Below are 22,279 nucleotides of genomic sequence, written 5' to 3' on the forward strand. Positions count from 1 at the left end.
ATATATATATATATATATATGTGTGTGTGTGTTTTGTATGGATCCACTGCTGGATGAAGGCCTGCCCAAGATGTTTCCACTTGTTTTGAATCAATAGCTTCTCTTTTCCATGTCATGCCTGCAAAGTTTGTTATTTCATCTTCCCAACTTTTATGTAGTCTTCTTCTAGGTCTTTTTGCATCTTTACAGTTCCACTCAATAGCTTCCACTGTCTTTCTTGCAATGTATCTGGCCCATTGCCATTTAAATATTTTCACTCTTTTAATAAGTCACATATTTTTGTTTGTTTTCAGATCCATTCATTTATTTTTCTATCTATAAGCAAACATATTTCAGGTAGTCCACAGTTTCTGTAACATTTTAGTGTTCAGTGACCAGGGTTTAGAGCAATAAATATATATGGCTGGTGTATTTTGTATTTTTAAAGCACAAATTGAAATAAAGAAGATAACATTAGTTGTATTATCATGCACAACAATGTCTATATGAATGTAAATGTAAGCTTTAAAGTCTAATTCAGGAGCGTCAGTGTTGTTCTCTGTGTGGCAGAAAGATTTCAGACAAATATAGACTGGGGTCGAGTGCCAGTTTAAATCCACTGAAATAGGACAGTATCAACAGTGTGCAGTGTCCTAAGGTACAGATTATGCTGCTCTGCCAGTTTCTGCAAATAAATTCAAATCAATAATGTATATGATTTTCAGCACAAAATCTGAGTTTCAGTTCAATAAAACTCTTGCTCACACTCAGCTGGCCTGCAGACAGCTTTATTCACAAGCACTTTTTTAATTGCCAGGGGATGGGTAGCTAAGCAGAATCTACTTGTGTAACATATATTTTGAGGACTGTACAGTGTGCCAGTCTTAAAAGAGAACGGATGCATGAGGTTAAAAGGAGTAGCTCTGAAAATTAATTGAAAGTCCTGTGCATTGTTTGTATTAGTCACAGTTTGACTACTGAACGTGCACTTTGCTACATATCATTCTCTTCTAAATACGCCGCAAAGTATTGAAAGGTCCTATTTTATAACCAAACTCTGCATAAAAGGGAATTCATCTCTAGTAACTGGCAATACAAGGAGGGCTTCAGTGTTTATCTCCACACCCAGCCTTGCTGTTGTCAGCTCTGAATGGCTCATTTGTTGGAAGCTCTTCAGAGACAGTGTTTGCGACTGAACCCGGGAGCCCTGGATATTACTGTGAGAGTCGTGATCAAACTTGACAATTAACATTTGGGGCGGAAACTAAAATTGTTGAACGTTTACAGGTGGAACGTAAATGCTCTCAAAACGGGGAGATAATAAAAACAAATATATATATATATTTTTTTAAATCTGGTAATATACTTTTATCATACCTTTACTTTGCTATGATATGATACATTCTGTGATACTTCCAATGAGAAATAATAGGATATTTTGTCTTCAAATCACAACTTAAAAGGGCAGATTATATCATTTGCATTTTTGTATAATTTAATTCAATGCTTGTTGCATAGCCTAAAATATGGTTTCCGTACAGTTCTCTGTTGATCGTTAGTCTTACATTATTTGTTGTGATGATTAACCAACATAAATATTTTCTGAAGAGAATCTGACAGGATATGACACAGGGAACTTTTATCACTGTTTCCACAAGAAGCTTTCAAAGCTGAACCGGCAGGCACAGAGCAAAGGCATGAAATGATTGGGATGTATATTTACAGGCAAAAAGCTCCAGGAAGTGTTTGAGAAGATATTTTTGTTTGAATATCTGATGGTAAATAACAATATAAGCAGAAAGCAGGACAGACAATCCTAATCCTAAATACTTTGTTATTCAACACAATTAAATCACATGAAAGTGCAAATGGTATGACCTCGTCAATTAATAATTAATAGAGAAATGGCGTGTCTGACTAACAATAAGAGGCTCTTTAATCAGTATTTCATGTTGTGTTTCACTTAAGTGTGTAACTTCACTTTGAAATGATCATCCACTCACAGGTAAAGCAATTGCTTATGTCTTCCATGTGTTATGAAGATTTTATAGCACAATCACAGCCACGTTAGCACATTTTAAAATAAAATCTAAATTACAGAGAATTAGCCTTACCTACTTTATAAACTTTGTGATATTCTCTTTTGACTAATTAGCTTAGGGCAACACTTTGCAGAAATAAATAGTCGCATTGTGTTTAACACTTATCTAGTGCAATACCATTGGTTCTGCCCAACTCCCAAGAACTCTCAAGACATCTCTGAAGTTGCCTATTGGCACCAGCCTGATTATTTTTGTTGTTGTTATTGTTGTTGCTCTTTCAAAGTGTTTTTCTCCAAATTAAATCACTTGAAAAGTTTTAAATCTGTAAAATGTGATATTGGCAGTCTAAGACAGTCTCTAAAGGTTCAACTTGTACTGTACGGAAACCAACCTTCTGTGTTCTTTCAAAGTGAATAACTAATTATCGTGTCCATGAACAACTTTCTGCAAATGTTTAACATCAACTTTATTAAAGTGGCTGATCATCAGATATAATTAAAGAAAGGTATTGAGTAAATACTAATAGTCAAAAATATTCACACCCTTCATTTAAAACAATTGTATCTGGTAATTAGTTTAATTCAATAAATATTGTTCATTAAGCTATACTGAGCTTTCAATTATATATTTTCAGGGTTGGCTGAACACATATTCAGCCTAGAGAAAACTGTAAACATCCCAGCTGACTGAACTGAGATAAGGCAATGGCTGTGTAAACTTTTGACTGCCACTCTGTAGAATCAGAAGTCAGATTTTCAGATGTCACAAAGACAAATAAATGTGACATTTTGTTCTTTATACGAAAGGTAGATGTAAAAATGTGTGTATATATATATATTACAAAATGCACTTTCTCTTTCTGGTATATAGTAGGCTATATCTTGTACAGTGTGTACACTATGTTCAAAATTGGCATTTCAAAACTATACAGGGAACATAGAGTAAAAAATGAAATAATAAGAAAGACATACAACTATAAAGATCTGTGTGTTGCCAACAGATTTGACCTTTCATTATAGAATGTAAAATTACCAATTTATACCAACTAATACTACATACAAATCCCACTTGAATATTTCAGTTCTCAAGCAGAGAATTATTTTGTGTTTGTTTTGTTTTTACAGTATTTATTTCCCCGTAAGTCCAGGGCTGTATTCATTATACAGTAGCATGCTGGGAACTGCACAGGATGGCTAATGCTTTTCCTGATATGCTAATTATTTCATAATACAGACAATGTTTTTGTGGTTGTTTTTGTTTTGGGTTGGTTTATTGCTGATTTTCTTTCATGGAGAAAATGCCCAGTGATATTGGCTATGGGATTTCCATATTTATCTTTTGGTGATAAAAGGTCTTGAAACAATTACGGCAGTGAAATGTGGAAGTCACTTAAGCTGCTAAAGTGCTTAAATGTATTCTTAGAAAGATCAGTATGTGGAGTTGTCCATAACTATCACAAAAAGTGGGAAATGGAATATGGAGAGTTTACAACTGCAAGCTTCAACTTATCTTTTATTTATACAGTTGTTACAGTGTATTTAAGGTGGATGTACATTTGTTTTACAACAGGCTACACATTATTTAGAATGAATCTGTTCTCTTTTCCTTAATACTGGACTGCAAAAATTCAAGTCAAAGCAGACTATGCCTTTGAAATATCTTTAATTTCCTGCTTTCTACCTGCACAGCTCAAATCTCGCTCACAAAGAACAAGATTTGGTAATAAAAGACAACAGCAAATCCAGAAGCCATTCGCATAATGAACTGTTACTATGAGAAACAAAAATACAAAATGGACTACTTTTTTCATTTTAACAACTGAATTTGCATATCTTTATAGTCTACCCAAGAAAACAGCCTGCAGCATCAATACTCAAGCAGTAATGCACTTTTCTCCTCAGAAACACAGAAGAAGGATAAGCTGTGTGTTGTGTCCATTCTCCTTCTGCTGCAATACCTCATTTTAAAATATGCTTCTGGGATTGTGGGGAGCTGTGTACGGGCTATTCCTGTAAGGGAAGAAATAGAATTTAATCTACAAGCAATGCACCTTTACCAAAAATACAAACTTACTGGATCCACGATACTCTCCTTTGAATTCACTCCACCATTTTGTCACATTACCTCCACTGGAATGTAAAGCCTGGTGGTGAAAAAGAAACAAAAACATAATTTTTTCAGTTAACCTTTGCTTTAGAAAAACAATCCTCTTGCTGATTTTGCTATCATAACATTGCATTTCACCACTGAATTAATTTTATTATGGAAATGTTATATTCTTACTCTGTATTGACATATGTTCACCTTGATTATTTAAAATATTATATTATTTAAAAACCCTCACTGGTAATGTATTATTATTTTCCACCTTCCTGCACACAACTAATATAAAATACATATGAAACACACAATAATATTATTATTATTATTATTAATAATAATAATAATAATAATAATAATAATAATAATAATAATAATAAATAACTTTTTGGAATCAGTGTTCATTGTATCTTATGAACTTATATCAGCTCATAAAACTTTCTCATTAAAAACAAATTTGACATGTTTGTGTTTCGCATCAGTACGTAACAAATTGCTTGTTAAACTATCATTGGAAATATGAGGTCATTTGGTTCCCATACCTTGTGTAAATCAACATATTATGTATAAAAAAATGATAATCTGTAGGACAGGGATAAAACAAAAACAACAACAACACATTGAAATACTAAGTATATCTGAAACTGTTATATTAACTTGATATGAGGGCCTTAGAGAAGACCATGCTTGTCGCAATTTGAATATCTAAATACCATTTAAGTAAAAGGGGTAAACATGTTAGGTTGGTCAGGTGCATAAAATCCATCTTCCTTACTTATTTCTTTGTATTGAAATATGATCACCGTGATTTACTGTGCATTTCAGTGCGGGGAAAGATGGATCAGAAATTCAGAAGCTGAGTGTATATCTTATCTAGAATACATTGTCCTCCAATAGCCGTTCAGCACGCACGACTCATGGGGCACAAGCAGATTTCAAGGTTTGCCAAGAATGCAGAAGTTCATTAGTATCTGATATTTAAACTGCACGGGAATTACTCTAACTTTGGGTTGGACCTCTGTGAGCTATGATAACATATTTTCCCAACAGTGTCACCCTACCATCAATTATAAAATAGATTTCCAGCATAAGCAAAGTTTCTACCTACTGCAGATTTAATTGGGTGGTGATATATTAATGTAAGAAAATCTATTAACTAAAATCTCTCTCTTTCCCTCTCTCTCTCTCAATATATATATAGGCTATAGTAAACGGGCTTTCAGGCTCAACCTCTTAAAACCTTATTGCTCAGTGTTACACTATCTATAAATGTATTGAGTTATGCCAGAAGATGTCTGTGAAAAATAGGAAAGAAATCATACATGGAAACATTAATTTAGTCTTTAGGTATTTTCCTTTCATTGCAGTTTCTTTTTCTTTTTTATAGAAGGGCAAACAGCCTACAACTTTCTGAAAATGTATCTTCTGTTCATGTTTTGCTTTATTATCCTGGTTTAAGAGGAACTTTTCCTCTCCAAGTGATACACATGGTAAAGCTCCCATTACTTTTCCTATATTTTCAAGACCATCCAAAAGAGGAATTAATTGTTAAGTGTTCAGTTAAGAGTATGTCTTTACTGTAAACTATTTTTAACATCACAAATTTCTGTAACATCAGAAACTCCATCTTCCCTGTGAAGGAACAAAGTTTGTTTTTGTATGAAACTGAAACAGCTCTGCTCTATTTATGAATGCTTTGAAAATTATATTTATTGTCAAATTCAATAAGATGCTATTTATTCTAAGATTTTCTAATTATTGTGCAGCAACACGCATATCTGCCCAACAAAAAGGATATATATATAATGGAGATCTGTTTGATAGACATAATTATATTTATGGACTAAAAGGAATACATGTCTTTAATTGCTCAATGTCTGATATAAAAAATATCTGAATTGATTATTATTAGTTTATTTTACTATGTTGATTTATGGATTGCAGATTTGTATTATTTTCTTGTCTCATACATGTTTAGGAGGTTATCTCCATTTAAATTTTGGAATCTAGGAAAAGGACAATACTGGACTGGTGACAATCAAAAAAATGTACTTTCACTACTTACATAACTTAGATCAAAACATACAGGGAATGAAAAATCATAATGTTTATTTGTGTTACAAAATTTGTATATTCAATGTAAATTTGCAAATTTGGCAAACACATAGTTAGACAGAAGGAGATCTAGATAAATCGATAGGTAGACAGATAGATGGATGGATACATCAGGAGAGAGAAATTATTTAAATTATATTACTGAATGTGATATTTTAAACCGCTTGTCATCAAAATGATTAATCAAATTGTTGCTGTTCTTCTCTGTCTAGAAAGGTACAAATGCCTTTAACCACTGCCATATACTCCCCTCTTAGCAGCCTGAATGATTAAGAGGTTTTCTGTATAGAAACACATGCATTATATATTTTGCTATTGTATCTGAAATATCCAAATGTCAGTTCTGGATCTTTCCCCTTTTCAAGAGCACCATTTGACAAAAAGGCAGATTTTCAGTCAACGGTGAGTAATCACAACAAAGCAGGCATTTGGTGCATTTCAGCATGCAGACATCAAAAAGCCAGAGTAACAATGTTTATCTAAAGTAAATTAACAGAAAGCTTGCTAGAAGCAGAGTCTAGATGAAGCAAATGCACACACACATTCTCTGAAAGAATTAGACATATATAAGACTCTAACAATTGTAAGTTGCCCTGGATAAGGGTGTCTACTAAGAAATAATAATAATAATAATAATAATAATAATAATAATAATAATAATAATATAAGCTACCACCAAACAGGGAGGAAAACATAAATAGTCTATGCTTGATTAACTGATACAGATTTCTCAACTTCAGATATGATCACACTCAACAATATATACAAAAGCTGGAGAGCAGTTAAGAATTGCTGTTCTCACAAATTCATATCTTATTAAAAGTAATAATATAGAGATACTGTGCCATGCCATGAATGCTTAAAATCATTTGAACTATAACATTAAACAGTATCTGCATGCTCTATCATACCAAGGTTCTCAATTTAAATACAGATTTCAAACTATTGTTTTTATCAAAATGTATTGATTTTGCTTTTTGATTTTCTGAGCTATCCTGTAATGCATTTGCTCTTGCACCATATTTAAGATGTTGTTTTGGGTTCTAAACAAAGACAACACACTCTCAGCATATTGTACCAAGTTCAAATGAGATTGCACCTGTTTCTTCAGTGATCCCTGCATTAAAGCACATATGTGGCTGGTTCACAGACCTCGATTAGCACTAGACTAGGACTACTACCTAAAATAATATAGTGTAGTCCATGACAAGTGGTAACACAAGTCTGTGAAACCAGCGCATTTTTACATCAATATCTTTTCAATGTATAATTATGAAAATATTTGTTATAAAGCAGGTTCAAGCCATGCCTTAATATCCCTAAACTCAGAATAATGGTGGCTACAAAAGGATCTTATATTTACAAGAAATAACACAATTATTTATCTTTGATTGGAAGTGAAACACCAGTACGACATTTGTGCTATAGAATAATATAATAAACAGTTTGCCATTTTCTTTCCATTTGAACTCATGAATATCAAATAGCATAACTTGCTATACAAAAGCACATGAGGAAAAATACAGCTCCATTATTTTAGTTGCATTACCTGTAATAGGCAACGTATTGTGTTCAGTATTTATTGTTCGGGCACAGCCTGTTTCATAGTAAACATCAATGGATTTATAGCATTGGCAGGTTGTTCATTGCATTATTCTTTTTAAACTGCAAGCAATTGTATGGTGTAAGTTGTAAATTCCTTTTTCTCTCCTCCATCCTAGTGCATCGTTTGCTTTGTTTAAATCAAACAGACTGAAGGAAATAATTGCACCTAATTGGATTTCTTATTTCAGTGAGAGATGCAGCTTCCCGGGCCTTCATTTTATAAACTGAGCAATGTTCACACTGCCAGTAACTTGGAAGAGTCAACATGGATTGGTTGGGATTCTTTTGTGTGTCACTTCCAGCAGAAGTTAAAACACACATGGTTTAGGACACTGTGTAAGATGATAATGTTTCAGAAGAGGTTGTAAATGTTGATATTTTTTATTGGAATAAGGGGAGGTTACTTAAAGTGTTCAGTTTCCCCCACAATCCAATTTTATTAGGATTTAGTCTGATTTGTGCAAGGAATCCCTAGGGAAATAAATACTTTGATTAATGTAATCCTGGGCTGGGATGTGCCACATGCCCCTCTCCCAGGAGAACAGCCCTGTTTGACAAACAACAACAGAGCAGCTACTATTGCAGTCTGCACCCAGCTTTTTATCACAATGGATACATTTTACCAAACTGGTCAGCCTCTGTGCTGTTTTGTTTTTCTCCCCGTTTGTTTTTGTTTTGTGTTGCTTCTTGTTTATCAAGGAGGAAGACATACTGAACTCGCTCATTTTCACATTTGCATTTGTGCCTGCCTTAAAACTACTCTTGAAAAGAACACAATAAAACCTCTTTATATTTGGAACTTGCACAAACTTGTATCCTACATACATGCATACATTATCCATATACTTTAAACATGTAATCTGTAGAGAGAGATGTGTCACATCTTATTTAATATTCCTCTAAATAATCAATTTGACGAGAGCACTGCAGTACTTAGACTTGCTGCAAGTCCACTTTACATCACTCCACTTTTCAAAGACCCTTGGAAAGTGTCACAAGAATTTGCCAGTAGAGCAAATGTTCAGAGTATATGAATTATTAAGTTCATTAAATTTTCCAGAATTTGTAAGTAGTTTATTCATGTAAATTACAATTCACTACATAGCCATGCTTATCTCATATATGTATATATGACTCATATAAATACATGAATGGTTTCAATAAACAAACAATATAAAATAAGCTTCTGCATACAAATAACATAATTTAACTTGTAATGATAATACATATAGATTTTTTCTATAAACATATATGCCTGCTAGATCTATCCATTACCATGAAGAATGTTTTCTAAAGTATTTATTTTAAACTATACAATTATTGAAAATACATTCTGTAACCAATAAAGGACACCAATTGTTGCTGATTCTAAAATCAGACACTTTAAAACGTACACATAGAAATGTTAAATAAAGAAGTCTTTAGTTTGAGATAAAGAATTGAACTTCTGTAAAGTTTTGATACAAATGCTGGTGCTAATGGATAATGTTCAACAACACATTCCAAGTATTAAGAATTTGTTTTATATGCATTCATAGCTATGTTTTGCGTATAGTTTATGTATTCACCAAGTTATATTATACATTCCATACACACTATCAAAATATGCAATCTTAATTATGTTAACAACATACCTATCAAATACTTCGCTGTAATTAATCGGGTACATTACCCTTAAACGGTACCAAGTTATGAGCCTTTCTAAATCAATTTCATTAAGTTAGCCACGGATATATCGAGAACACGTGTTATTAACATGTTAGGTGATTTGCATATGCTTGGACCAAGTGCACAGAATAAATAAGCCATTCTGTGAGTGTAATTAAAACTTATGTAGCAGTAATTGCATAAAAAGTAATAAGCTGCGTTCATGTGGGTATTTATTTAAAAGCTGTATTTATGTAAACCAGAATCACAAAGCACAAATAGGCCCATTTGTGTTATTATTTTGTACGGACCAAGAAAATATGGTATTTATGCGTTTTTAAAGTTCGAGATGGCCGTTTTGATTGTGTGTAACATTTAAAGAATGTAAATATGGCAATTCAAATATGAAAGTGAAAATGGTGATAAAGTCTGTGGACACTCAATGCCCCTAAAAGGTTTTGTTAACTCCACACCGTTATCATCATCCCGTGTAATGACGTGACCAAATGGCGAGAAGCTCCCAATGACTTGTATTTCTTCTTCCTAATAAACCCTGTCAAAAGCTTTTTTTTTCGATTTCTGTGTTTAATAGGATGACAACTGAAATACCATTAATATACAGGGGTTAGCAGTCTGTAGGATATGTGTGTTTGTGTGTGTACCTATGTGTGCATTTTTAATTCTCATTTGGCATAAATTAGCTACAAAAGCTTTTACATTGTATGTCCTGCTTCTTCTACAATTGAGATAAAATAGTATTTTTTTTCTTTTTACAAAAACAGCATAAATTAAATAATTAAATAAACAAATAAATAAATATTTAAATAAATGAACCAATAAATAAATAAGTGTGTGTGGCGTGAGTGGCCAGTTTCACATCGGCTGTGCTGAGGAGGAGCCATTGGGGGGACACTGGTGACAGAGTTCATTTAAAAGCCTTTGGCAATAAAAGGAAAATACGTTTTTAATTCGAAGGACAATTAATTAATTAATTAATTAATTAATTAATTAATTAATATATCGGGGGGAGGGGTGCTATCTGGTGCGTTACAAAAAGCAATAGTGTCATTGTTTTTGTTTTTTGTAAAAATCCGTAAAACTTGGCAATGTTCTTGTTGCTATTATTTTTATTACTGTTATTAGTATTACTACCCTGTGTTAAAAGCCCGTAAGTAGCTGTGGAAAAGGGCAATATCTGACGATAGATAGATAGATGTAAGCTCATTTTAGTATTGTAAAGGAAACAGTAGCTTAACCGTCCATTATACAAATACATAGTGAAGGAAGGTGTGTTAACACAAAACAATCCGTTTTTCAAAGTGGTCTGAGGGTTTCACAGTTATTTAACAAAACCAAAAGAAAAGAGAAAGTCTTCTTCAATGTTGACCATTATCAAGTACCTCAATTTACTATCCGCTTGGTTGTCGGAGCTAAAGTATTAAACTCTAATCATGTTTATTCAAACACTCATATTAGGAACCGGACGGTTTATTTATTTTTAATGTTTTCATAAAATCACGTCGAATATGATATGATTTAAATAAATAATAGGTTAGGCCTTTTATAAAAACATTGAGCAAAAATAATTTTAAAAAATGTAAGATATGACTATTTTTCATCTTTCATGTAGGCTATATATTTAATGCATGTAAATACATTTCACATTACATTTCAACGGCTCGTCAGGGGCGGCGTTGCGTATTGATCCGAAAAGCAACTGAAGTTTGTTAAAGGCCTACTGTGTGTGTATGTATATCATTCAATTGGCGGTCAAACGAGACATTTTTTTTATTAACTCCAATGCTACAAATATTTGGTATCAAAATAGTGTAAAATGAGTCTCTATGTATTAAGCAAACTGAACTATCTCTCTCTCTGCATATATATGTGTGTGTGTGTGTGTGTGTGTGTGTGTGTGTGTATATATGACATATCAATATAACTTTCACTGTTCAGCTGTCGACCTATGTTTCGTTTTCGTGTTTCATTGTTAATAAATAAGTTTTTAATCAGTTGTAAATAAATATTATTATTATTATTATTATTATTATTATTATTATTATTATTATTATTATTTGGACACACATTAATCCACGTGCAAGGTTTAAACCAACCTCTTTTTACTACACTGCCGAACATTGTATTTTGAGAGCTGGGAAATGTGCCTTTAGGTCCAACATGTTGAACATATATACTTTACATACAGTATTTTGAAAGTACAAGTTGGAAATTCACCCACATTCTGCCTACAAAATAGTAGTATATCGGTTTAAATGGAGGAAAACAAACAACACCAGGTTTCAGTAACTGCAGTGATCACTTACCAAAGTTGCGGGCACGAGTCAGCGCGCCCCCTGCTGGTCTATAAATGTTCCCTTTTCTTCTTCTTTTTTTTGTTTTTTTTTGTTTCTTACTGCAATTTTGCTTGTAATATTTTGAATTCCATAAAACATATATATATATATATATATATATATATATATATATATATATAGAGAGAGAGAGAGAATAGATACAGATATTATATATATATATATATATATATATATATATATATATATATATATATATATATATATTTGAATTAAGAGCCATCGAGATTACTTTAAAAAATGTATTTTAAATATCCGCGTTAATATAAAGATACTTTTGGTGAGATGACAGAAGGCCTGGGTCGTTAGTTTGGCTTCCTGAGAGATCATCTTGGCTAAACTGGGAGCCCTTTTATCTCAAGTCCAGTGCACAAACATATAGCTTAATGTGACCAGTGTTCCTCTTTTATTCGGCTCACCATGGCAACCGGAACGCCGGCTCAGAAATGCCCCATCAAGGAAACAAATGATCTTCAGGGAGCAGCTCTATGTGGCATCTGTTCCACTGAGGGCAGACAGAGTTAACCCGTGAGAAAACACAGAAAGTGAACAAATTCAAAATCAACTACAAAGTGTCCGGTGAGTCAGTAAAACTTCACTGAGTGCCCTGCGTAAGTTAAATACACACATACTTGCACATGTACGTGTAGGCCACTATAACTATAAAATGCATTTTGTTCGATAATCCAATAGAGCTTCACTGTACTAGGCTCTGAACTAGTAATCTATGAATTAATTACCTATTCTAAATTGACGCAAAATTGATTTCCTGAAGCGGCCCCTTCTGATAGTCAATTAATAATTTAGTTTTCTTTTTGATTAATTCATTTTTAGTTTTTATTCGGTCTGCTAATACGATTATATAGCAGTATTTGTTTCTGTTGAAATATAAGTCGGCTTGTTGTGTTATTATTACCAAACTATCAAAATAACTTACAACACAGCAAAGCGAGAATCAATATATGTTAACGACTCCACTTGTGCGCGACTCCTCCGGAGAATAAAAACCGAGGGGTGTCCTGGTTAGTTTTGATTGATTGTGCTTCTCCAGTGGACATTCAGTACAAGAGCTGCTCTGCTTAACCGTCTGTTCACTATTTATAAACCCGAGGCTGTAAATGAAAGCCTACACAAAGAATGTATTGATCTTGGTTTTGCATATATATATATATATATATATATATATATATATATATATATATATATATATATATGAACTAAGATCATGTATAAAGTAAATGTATATGCTACATGTGCTAGAGATAGAATGAATATATATATATATATATATATATATATATATATATATATATATATATATATATATATATATATATATATATACGCCTTGGTGCTTAAAGTAATGTTTTTTTTAATCTCCATCTACCATTTTAAACACCAATCTCCTATCAGGGCATTAAAGACAGAATAATGTGTGCACTTACCAGGTGTAAATCCAGGAATACACAGAAAAATCAAGCTTGTGATTGATATTTTGATGAAATGAATGTAGGGATTTCTCTCCTCTGCCACGATAGGATCCTTCCTAAGATTTTCCTTTGCACTGACTCGACTGAGCACCGCTCTCCTCCGCTCGTCTATTATTTTCACTAAAATATATGAAAATTTATGCAAATGAAAATCAGCACTAACTGTTCGTCTCTTGTTATACTTGAGGATTTTTTTTCTTTCTTTTTTTTTTGCCTACCAAACTAATGAACTCCACAGCAGGGAATAGGGGGACAAAAACATAACCAAACAACAACAAAAAAAGGGCAAAACTTGAAAACGTGAACATTTTTCTGTTTCGTGTTTTGTTTTTCTTTTAAGTGTTTGCAGAAGAGTGACTCCTGCACGGCTCTCCGCGCGGCGCGGCGCGGCCACATGAGACGCCCTTTGGACGCGGCGTGTGAAACGCGCGCCGGTCATTCCGCGGCATCCGCGCTGAGTTAATGACGCCGCCCGCGCAATGTAAACAGAAGCACGAGCCTGATCCAAGACGTGGGCTCCTGGCACTGACTGTTCACGCGTCTGCACCTGGATATCCACGGGCTTTGTATTCAATAAATGTGTGTTGGATCTTCAATTCAAGAAAAAAAGACCGATTTATGGGGATACAATCTTTAGGGTCTGGTTAGCTACATTCCCCCACACCTGTGAATGTAGGATTCTTACCTGACACCTAAACTGACAATATCACACTGGCGTGCAAACAAAAGCTGGAATGAGTCCCGGATAAACTGCTGTGCCTTACGGTAGTCTTCATGCCACGCCACGCAGATATTAAACATTTGAGATTGGACTGCACAAGTGCATGTATCATAGTTGGTACTCACTTACACTTCTGGAACCCCCCCCCCCCCCCCAAAAAAAAAAAAGAAAAAAATGTCTGTCACAGGCTCTCAATATATATGCACATATATATGTGTGTGTGCATATATATATATATATATATATATATATATATATATATATATATATATATATATATATATACTGCGTGTGTGTGTGTGATATTTCTTTGTCAAGGGGTTGACATTCGTGGATGCAAGAACTGGGTTGTTTCCTTGCAAATCCCCGAAGGACTGCTCAATTTGCCCTTGTTTTGGTTGCCACTTTCTCTTTTTTCGTGGTTCACTGAGGTTGCCTATGTGCTGCATTTCCGCTTGGAAGCATCTCTCAAACCCCTCCATCCTGAGTTAACTCCTGAAAGGCCGCAACCTTTTTGCAACTCATTTTCATTTGGGAGGGGAATATGTTCTTTCTACGCAGGAGCATAAGAACTCTACACATAAAACAAGTGAAATCCTTGGCTCATTTTAAAATTAAACAGCCTGTATTTTACCTCGACATCGTATTAGGTAAACAATATTCACTCCTTTGCATTACACTCACATTGTGTACACTTGATATACGTGTGTGCATACATGCAAACAAATATGAACATGTAAAAGTTCCCATACATATATTCAAACGCTAAATGGATTATTATTAACAACAATATGATTTTATTCGTATGATGTATGATAATGCTAGAGCGAGGCTCTGTTGGTGATGACTGATTGTAACAGTAGTGCGCGTCTACAATGTATCCAGTCCAGACCCAAATCCCCTGGCAAGGGTGGCACACTGTCCCCCGATAGCCCATCAAGAGTTAAAGGATCAGGGCGCTTTCCCGAGCTCCGCCGAGCGCTTTATTATTTATTTCTTTTTTGCCTAAATTAAAAAGCAGCCAATCGGAACGGCCGGAAGGGGGGGCCGCGCGCCTCGAGCCAGGCGCTCGAGACCTGCCAGTCGCGCGGCGGGGGCCAATCACGCGCCGCCTCGCGCTCCCCGCTTCCCCGCGCGGGGGGACGGTGTGCGCGCGCTCGGCAAAGGGTAAACAGTCGTGCGTCCCCGAGCTCTGAGGGAGGGAGGGACAGAGAGAGCTGTCAGAGAGAGAGAGAGAGAGAGAGGGAGAGAGAGAGAGAGAGAGAGAGAGAGAGAGAAAGCTTGCCACCATCGCCGTGCACTGTAATACAGGATCCTACTTCAGCTGGAGTTAGCGGTTTGCAGGTTTAAATACATCAAAACAGAACAAAGAGAAAGCGGCTACTGCAACATAAAAGAAAAAAAGAAAAGGAAAACAACAAGGACAAAAATCTCAGCAGCTAATTTACAAAAGAGCCCAGGAACATTTTGCCGACTGTTTTTTTTTTTTTTTTTTGTCTTCTCTCTATTCAACAAAAAGGAACTAAACAGGATTGCATTTTTTTAGGGAAAAGTGCAAAAGCTGCAGCACCACTAGAAGTTTGCAATGGGCAAAACTTTTTGTTGATTTTGCCTATTTTAAAGAAAAGTTAAAGTTTTGTAAAGGACTACACAGGGTTTCAAAGGGCTTTTTAATTGCTTTTAAAACAAGGTGGATTTTTAAAGTTTTTTTATTTTATTATTATTATTATTATTATTATTATTATTATTATTATTATTGTCATAGCCTGTATATACAAATATTGACATGATATTTATCAACGTGTGTATATATTAATGTGCACAACAAATAAGTGTATTCCTTTTTTCATTTCCTTTTTTTTTTTCACCTAAATCAATGCTATAAAACAAAACGCTACCCGGAGTTTTAAAGTTGAAATCTAAATTTATGTCCTAGAATATCGTCTGCTGGAGAAGGAGAGAAAAGTTACAGACAGAAGAGGGAGGGGGGAATAGACGGACTCTTCAGTGGGGTTAAAGGAATGGCCACGGCGGCTTCCAACCCTTACCTGCCCAGCAACAGTATCCTCTCATCGGGTTCAATTGTGCATTCTGATTCGGGAGGGGGTGGCATGCAACCTGGCAGTGCCGCCGTTACCTCGGTGTCTGCCGGGTACAGAGGAGACCCCTCGGCTAAGATGGTACAGAGCGACTTCATGCAGGGAGCTATGGCGGCAAGCAACGGGGGCCATATGTTGAGCCATGCCCACCAGTGGGTAACAACTCTGCCTCACGCCGCCGCTGCTGCTGCTGCGGCCGCCGTGGCAGCAGCAGAAGCCGGATCGCCTTGGTCGTCCAGCCCCGTCGGGATGACGGGAAGCCCACAACAGCAGCAGCAGGACGTCAAAAACAATTCGGGCAGAGACGATCTGCACACGGGGACTGCGCTGCACCACAGGCCCCCTCACCTGGGTCCCCACCAGAGTCACCCAGGGGCTTGGGGGGGGACCACCGCTTCTCACATCCCTTCAATAGCCGGGGGACAGCAGCAGCAGTCTCTCATATACTCGCAGCCCGGAGGGTTCACGGTGAACGGGATGCTAAGCCCGCCGCCAGGGAGTCAGAGTCTGGTGCACCCCGGTTTGGTGCGAGGGGACACGCCGGAGCTCGACCACGGGAGCCATCATCACCATCATCACCACCAGCATCAGCACCACCAGCAGCACCACGGCGGGGTGAACAGCCACGACCCTCACTCGGACGAGGACACGCCGACGTCGGACGACCTGGAGCAGTTCGCCAAACAGTTCAAGCAGCGGCGCATCAAACTGGGCTTCACCCAGGCAGACGTGGGCTTGGCCCTGGGCACCCTCTACGGCAACGTCTTCTCCCAAACCACCATCTGCCGGTTTGAGGCTCTGCAGCTGAGCTTCAAGAACATGTGCAAACTCAAGCCCCTGCTCAATAAATGGCTGGAGGAAGCCGACTCGTCCACCGGGAGCCCGACCAGCATCGACAAGATAGCGGCGCAGGGCAGGAAGCGAAAGAAGCGCACCTCCATCGAGGTCAGCGTCAAGGGGGCATTGGAGAGTCACTTCTTGAAGTGCCCCAAACCCTCGGCCCAGGAGATAACCTCTCTAGCGGACAGTTTGCAGCTGGAGAAAGAAGTGGTCAGAGTTTGGTTTTGCAACCGGAGGCAGAAAGAGAAAAGGATGACCCCCCCGGGAGTGCAGCAGACGCCGGACGAGGTGTACTCTCAGGTCGGCAATGTGAGTGCAGACACGCCGCCCCCCCACCATGGACTGCAGACATAGAGAGCATACATATGTTTTATATATATTAATCAGATAGGACACAAGACTATCAACAAGATAGGAAGACATTTTATACTGTGATTGTGAGAGGGAATATAAATAAGACTGCAGATGTGTTTTATATTTTTTAAACAAGACAACCCCCCTCCCCAACCCCACCCCAAACGCAACGATAAACTGCAACCAGGGCCTCAAATGTATTAACCTAAAAGGTTCTGTCTGCTCTTTCTTTCAGGGACATTTTTTAGTAGATTACTTAAAAGATGCAAGTTTAACTGGGCCGAATCAGCCGAGTGACCAGAGGGTGACAACTACAAGTTCATTCCACCAGGTAATCTTAGCGCACTAACAACATCAACACAAAACCCCATTCAAGTGTAAGAAATGATATCTTTCTAGCTATCTATATTTTTTCTGTATTTGGTATGTTTGAGACAACAGAAGCAGGCATTAAAGCAAGCACTAAACAAAAATGGACTGTAAAAGTGAAGGAGTCCAACAGAAACAAAAATGTGACAACAACACAATGAAGAGGAGTTGGGATCCACAAAGCTGCAAACGTGTTTTAAGAAGAGGACTGCATGGTTTAATATAAAGGAGAAAAAAGGGATTGGGGTTGTTAGACACTTTCTTAAGACTTTGGCCCTATTGATCTCAAAGATCACATCTTTTGAAGATTGTATTTTATTTTGTGGACCGTTCCCCGTAAATGGATTTTTTAAAAACAAAACAAAAAAGACTGATCTGCAGCTGCACTTACCTGAAATCCTCCTCTGCGAAACCCGGTGCCAAGTGGGACTGAATGGGTGCTGTGGATGTAACTAAATAATGCTGCCATTTCCCAGCAGTGTTTTTTTGGTAGGTTTTAATAAACAGACTTTCAAAGCTGGCAATATAGATTCATTAGATCAGATTCTGATCTTAAATATTTACTTTATATTTTTCATCAAAATGACTTGTTTTAATATTTTATTCAGAATAACTATGGACTGTTACAAACGGTAATTTATTTTTTCCCCAGATCTTGTATAACGTGTTTTTTTCTTTGGTTTGTTTATTTCGTTGTCCTTTTTTTTTTTTTTTTATTATTATTATTTTCAAACGAGCACAAATCAAAAGAAACTGATGCTATGGACAGTTGTTAGGTAATAAGGGTATATTTTGATGTGATAATTTGATTGTAATTTAATTTGAGTAGTATTCCGTAAGAGATGATTGAGAAAATAAATTTGTTAGAATGAAATGCCGTGGTTGTGTGTGGTGCATATGATAGTGCAGATTTATATTTTAAATACAGAATTACACTAAAATTTATATTTTTATTGCAATTCTTATTAAAACGCTAAATATATAATGAAAACTTGTGTTTTCAATCATGCTATGTCAATTGTGTACCATATATATGTATATATATATATATATATATATATATATATATATATATATATATATATATATAAGATGGGAAGTGTTCATTTCTATAACATTTTTCTAGAAAATGACCGTTTAAAATTTCTGTACATTATTGAATTTTTGAGAACAAGAAAATATTTTTTAAGGCGAAAAAATGATATGCATCATGAACAGCGTCTTCTATAAAGTCAGAGCAGCATCGCAGAGCCTGGATGCAAACATTGCTCTCATTCATGAGTGATTAGTTATTTTTTAATTAAACAATAGCATTAGAGCGATGTTTAATCTCGGAGTTTTGCAATTAAATTGCTCCGTTAAAAACAAGCATGTAAATAAATACGTACATACAAACATAGGCTAAAGGGTTTATTGGTTATGTGGGCGACATAATAATACGAATGAAACAATACAGCTCTATCACAATTTACTCCTTTTTTTCTATTCACATATTCCTCCTAAACATTGTGTTATGTTATGTCAATGAGAAATGTTTCATTTTGAGGGAGGTTGGTGTATAGCAAGCTTGATAATAAAAAAGGAAAGAAAATACAAGTACAGTAAGGTCGATTCTTCCATGTTCTTACTTCCAAATCACATCATATATTTTAGTGATGTTGTATATTGTGATCGGTCAATAAATCGCTCACCATGGGTAGTCTGGCCATGCGAAAGAGACCATGCAAGATATTGTTTCAATCTCACTGAATAGGACCCGTGTTTATTTATGTGCAGTGCACGGTTTCGGTACAGTGAAAGGTGTAAAATGTGTCCTATAACAGACTGAATGTGTGTGATGTCTACAAACATCAATTGTACGTTTGTACGTGTCCATGGATGTGTTTCAAAAGAATCGGCTAAGGTTATATTTTTGGATACGTGTAGAAATCGCCGCTGTAGTATTCTGATATCTGGATTTCTGTCCATGGCAGTGTTAACACTGTTAGGTAAATAAACATCTCCGTCTCTTAAATGTAGCAAAGTGGGAAAATTAAAAATAAAACAATAATGTATTATTATTAGCCTATTGTAGGCCTACAAGTAGACCTTTCTGCAGTGGACAGTCTGTGTGTATGTGGTTCATTTGATATCCATGTGCTATTGTGTTGTGGTTGTCAAGTCCTTGGATACAGTGTGGTGCAGGAGACTTGCAGGCCTTAATAATAATAATAATAATAATAATAATAATAATAATAATAATAATAATAATAATAATAATAATACAATACTCCTAGTCCGTACATTCACAGGCTGTGCGCGCGCTCCGGGATTTCGAAACCGACAGCTAATACCTAATCTGATACTTCATCTGTACACAATTCAAAGTCACCTTTCATCTCTGCACATTTCTCTACCTTATTTTTTCTTTTAGTTCTAACTCCATGCTGTTGGGGTTTGTTCTTCATTCCAGATGTTTTGTAATCATCAATTGGAAAAAATAATAATGTGAAAGATCATATATTTGACATGTTTACATACATTCATTGTTATTGTAAACATTGAGCGTAAAGACAGCAACCACATGCCTCTTACAGTATATTAAGCGTTTAGCTGGTTTTCTTTGGATGCAATTGCAAGTTTTAATGTGTTGATGGCATCTGGGAACTTGAAATTATTGATTAATTCGTTTATTCGTTTAAAAACCTTAGGCATGATAACGAATGGCTATTGTGTGAAGAATACTATTATTTAGGCTAATTTAAATTATGGTAAAACAAAATAATAATGGAATTAAAAAACGCGCATTGGAAATGTACCCAGATTGCAGCAAGTAATTCCTACTGTAGCTCGGGGATTTCAAAATGTTAGGAAACTAATGATTTTAACGATAGCCTCATAGGCCAGCATTTGTATCTGCACATGCGTGTGCATAATTGTATGTATTTACTTAGTACATACTTAGTACATGCATATATATATATACACATGTACATATCTATATACATTATTAATACCCTGGATATATATATATATATATATATATATATATATATATATATATATATATATGTGTGTGTGTGTGTGTGTGTGTGTGTGTGTGTGTGTGTGCAAATGTATATTCCTGGGTTGACCTCAACCCCCAGCACCCTGCAAAATAAATTGAAAAATAAATAAAACAAGAATTTTAATGATTGTGCAACTCGGATAACTTACCTTACTTTTAGATAAATGGTGATAAGAATGACAGTAAATTGCGTGACGTCAGTGCACAGCCTTTTGCCAAGCGTTCACTGTGAAACAGGAGTAGTAGCATATTGCCCCCCCCCCCCCCCCCACACACACACACACACACACACACACACCACACACACACATATATATATATATATATATATATATAGCCAGGGTATTAATAATGTTAGGAACGTATATATCATTTAACGATATAATTATAGTTACTCTGCATATTTTACTATTACATAATAAAATATTGTATTTAAATGCTTGTTGTTCGCATGGATTAATGAAAAGTGCCTTTTGAACAAATTATCCTTCAAGGAACAACCAGTTCGGAACAATTCGCATTACAGGTTTTATGTGAGCGCTAAATTAATTAATGCACTAGATGATATAGTGTAATAGTATTGCTGCGGGGGGGAAGGTGGAGTTAAATGTGCATTCTTGTTGGGAATATTTTTGTCTGGTCCATAGGTATGTGGTATTGTTCAATAATATAATTAGACATGGATTTGACGTTCGTTTATCTGTGACTGCTTCTGTACACTCACAGTTTGGTATTGGGTATTTGTTTTGGTAGTGTTGACTCTGAATGTGGTGCATATCTCAGTTAAAGGCAGGTGGCTCCCACAGTTGTGAGTTTCTGAGGGTCCTGGCTGCTGCATATCCTACAACTTTGTCTCATGGTGACTATTCAGCAAAACGCACAATCCCTCTCCCAAAGATTTAAATTTCGCGGATGATTTACCATACACTGGTTGCTTAGCAACTGAACCCAAGCAGTGCTACAGGAATATGCCATCTTTTTGTGCTCATTAATAAAAATGCCAATCTGACACACAGCCTGACTTTGGATCATTCTGCCTTCTGAAATCCCAAACGAGAAATAGAGCAGTTTGTATAATTAACATTCAAGGTATAGGTTTGTTTGTTTGTTTATTTTTTTATTTATTTTACATTCGCAACACATATTCGGTTTTAAACTTCTATACATTGTTCACAAGTAGCTTTTGCTGTTATAACCGTTAATAATTAATAATTACTGCTACTATTAGTATAGCCGTTTCTGCTATTCAAACAATGTCATCTATTGCAGTTGTCAAGAAGTTTCAAAATATTAACCTTTGGTGTACTGGGTAAATACAAACATGCAACCCAGAAAGGAATAACAAGCATTTTTATTTTATTTGTCCATATATTATAATGTATATAGGCCTCGTTTGCGCATTAGAAGGAATCCAAATATCTCTAGCTACTTTTAAAATAATCTGTGAAAATACATAGTCTATATCGAAATATTTTGTTTTCGTCAAAAATTAAATGAAAA

At 35.6% G+C, this 22,279-nt stretch overlaps 1 protein-coding gene and 1 long non-coding RNA gene across 3 annotated transcripts; one reads left to right on the forward strand and one right to left on the reverse strand.

The window, feature by feature from the left end:
• Positions 1-3,513: 3,513 nt before the first annotated feature.
• Positions 3,514-13,728, reverse strand: LOC136750950 (uncharacterized). Its single transcript, XR_010816975.1, has 3 exons — positions 13,306-13,728; positions 12,280-12,365; positions 3,514-4,164 (listed from the first exon to the last, which is right to left on the reverse strand). It is a non-coding gene; the product is annotated as an uncharacterized LOC136750950 (long non-coding RNA).
• Positions 13,729-15,246: 1,518 nt separating this feature from the next.
• LOC136750951 (POU domain, class 3, transcription factor 3-B) lies at positions 15,247-19,329 on the forward strand. Of its 2 annotated transcripts, XM_066706138.1 has the most exons (3): positions 15,247-15,761; positions 16,008-17,319; positions 17,600-19,329. In XM_066706138.1, the coding sequence occupies exons 2-3, from the start codon at positions 16,093-16,095 to the stop codon at positions 17,711-17,713; spliced, it is 1,341 nt and encodes a 446-aa protein (XP_066562235.1). In that variant the 5' UTR covers positions 15,247-15,761; positions 16,008-16,092; the 3' UTR covers positions 17,714-19,329. The 2 variants fall into 2 exon arrangements, with proteins under 2 accessions (XP_066562235.1, XP_066562234.1); XM_066706137.1 differs by lacking the exon at positions 15,247-15,761 and having other exon boundaries at positions 15,777-17,319.
• Positions 19,330-22,279: the final 2,950 nt, after the last annotated feature.

This window comes from Amia ocellicauda, chromosome 6 (assembly GCF_036373705.1).
Source record: "Amia ocellicauda isolate fAmiCal2 chromosome 6, fAmiCal2.hap1, whole genome shotgun sequence".
Taxonomy (NCBI): Eukaryota; Metazoa; Chordata; class Actinopteri; order Amiiformes; family Amiidae; genus Amia; species Amia ocellicauda.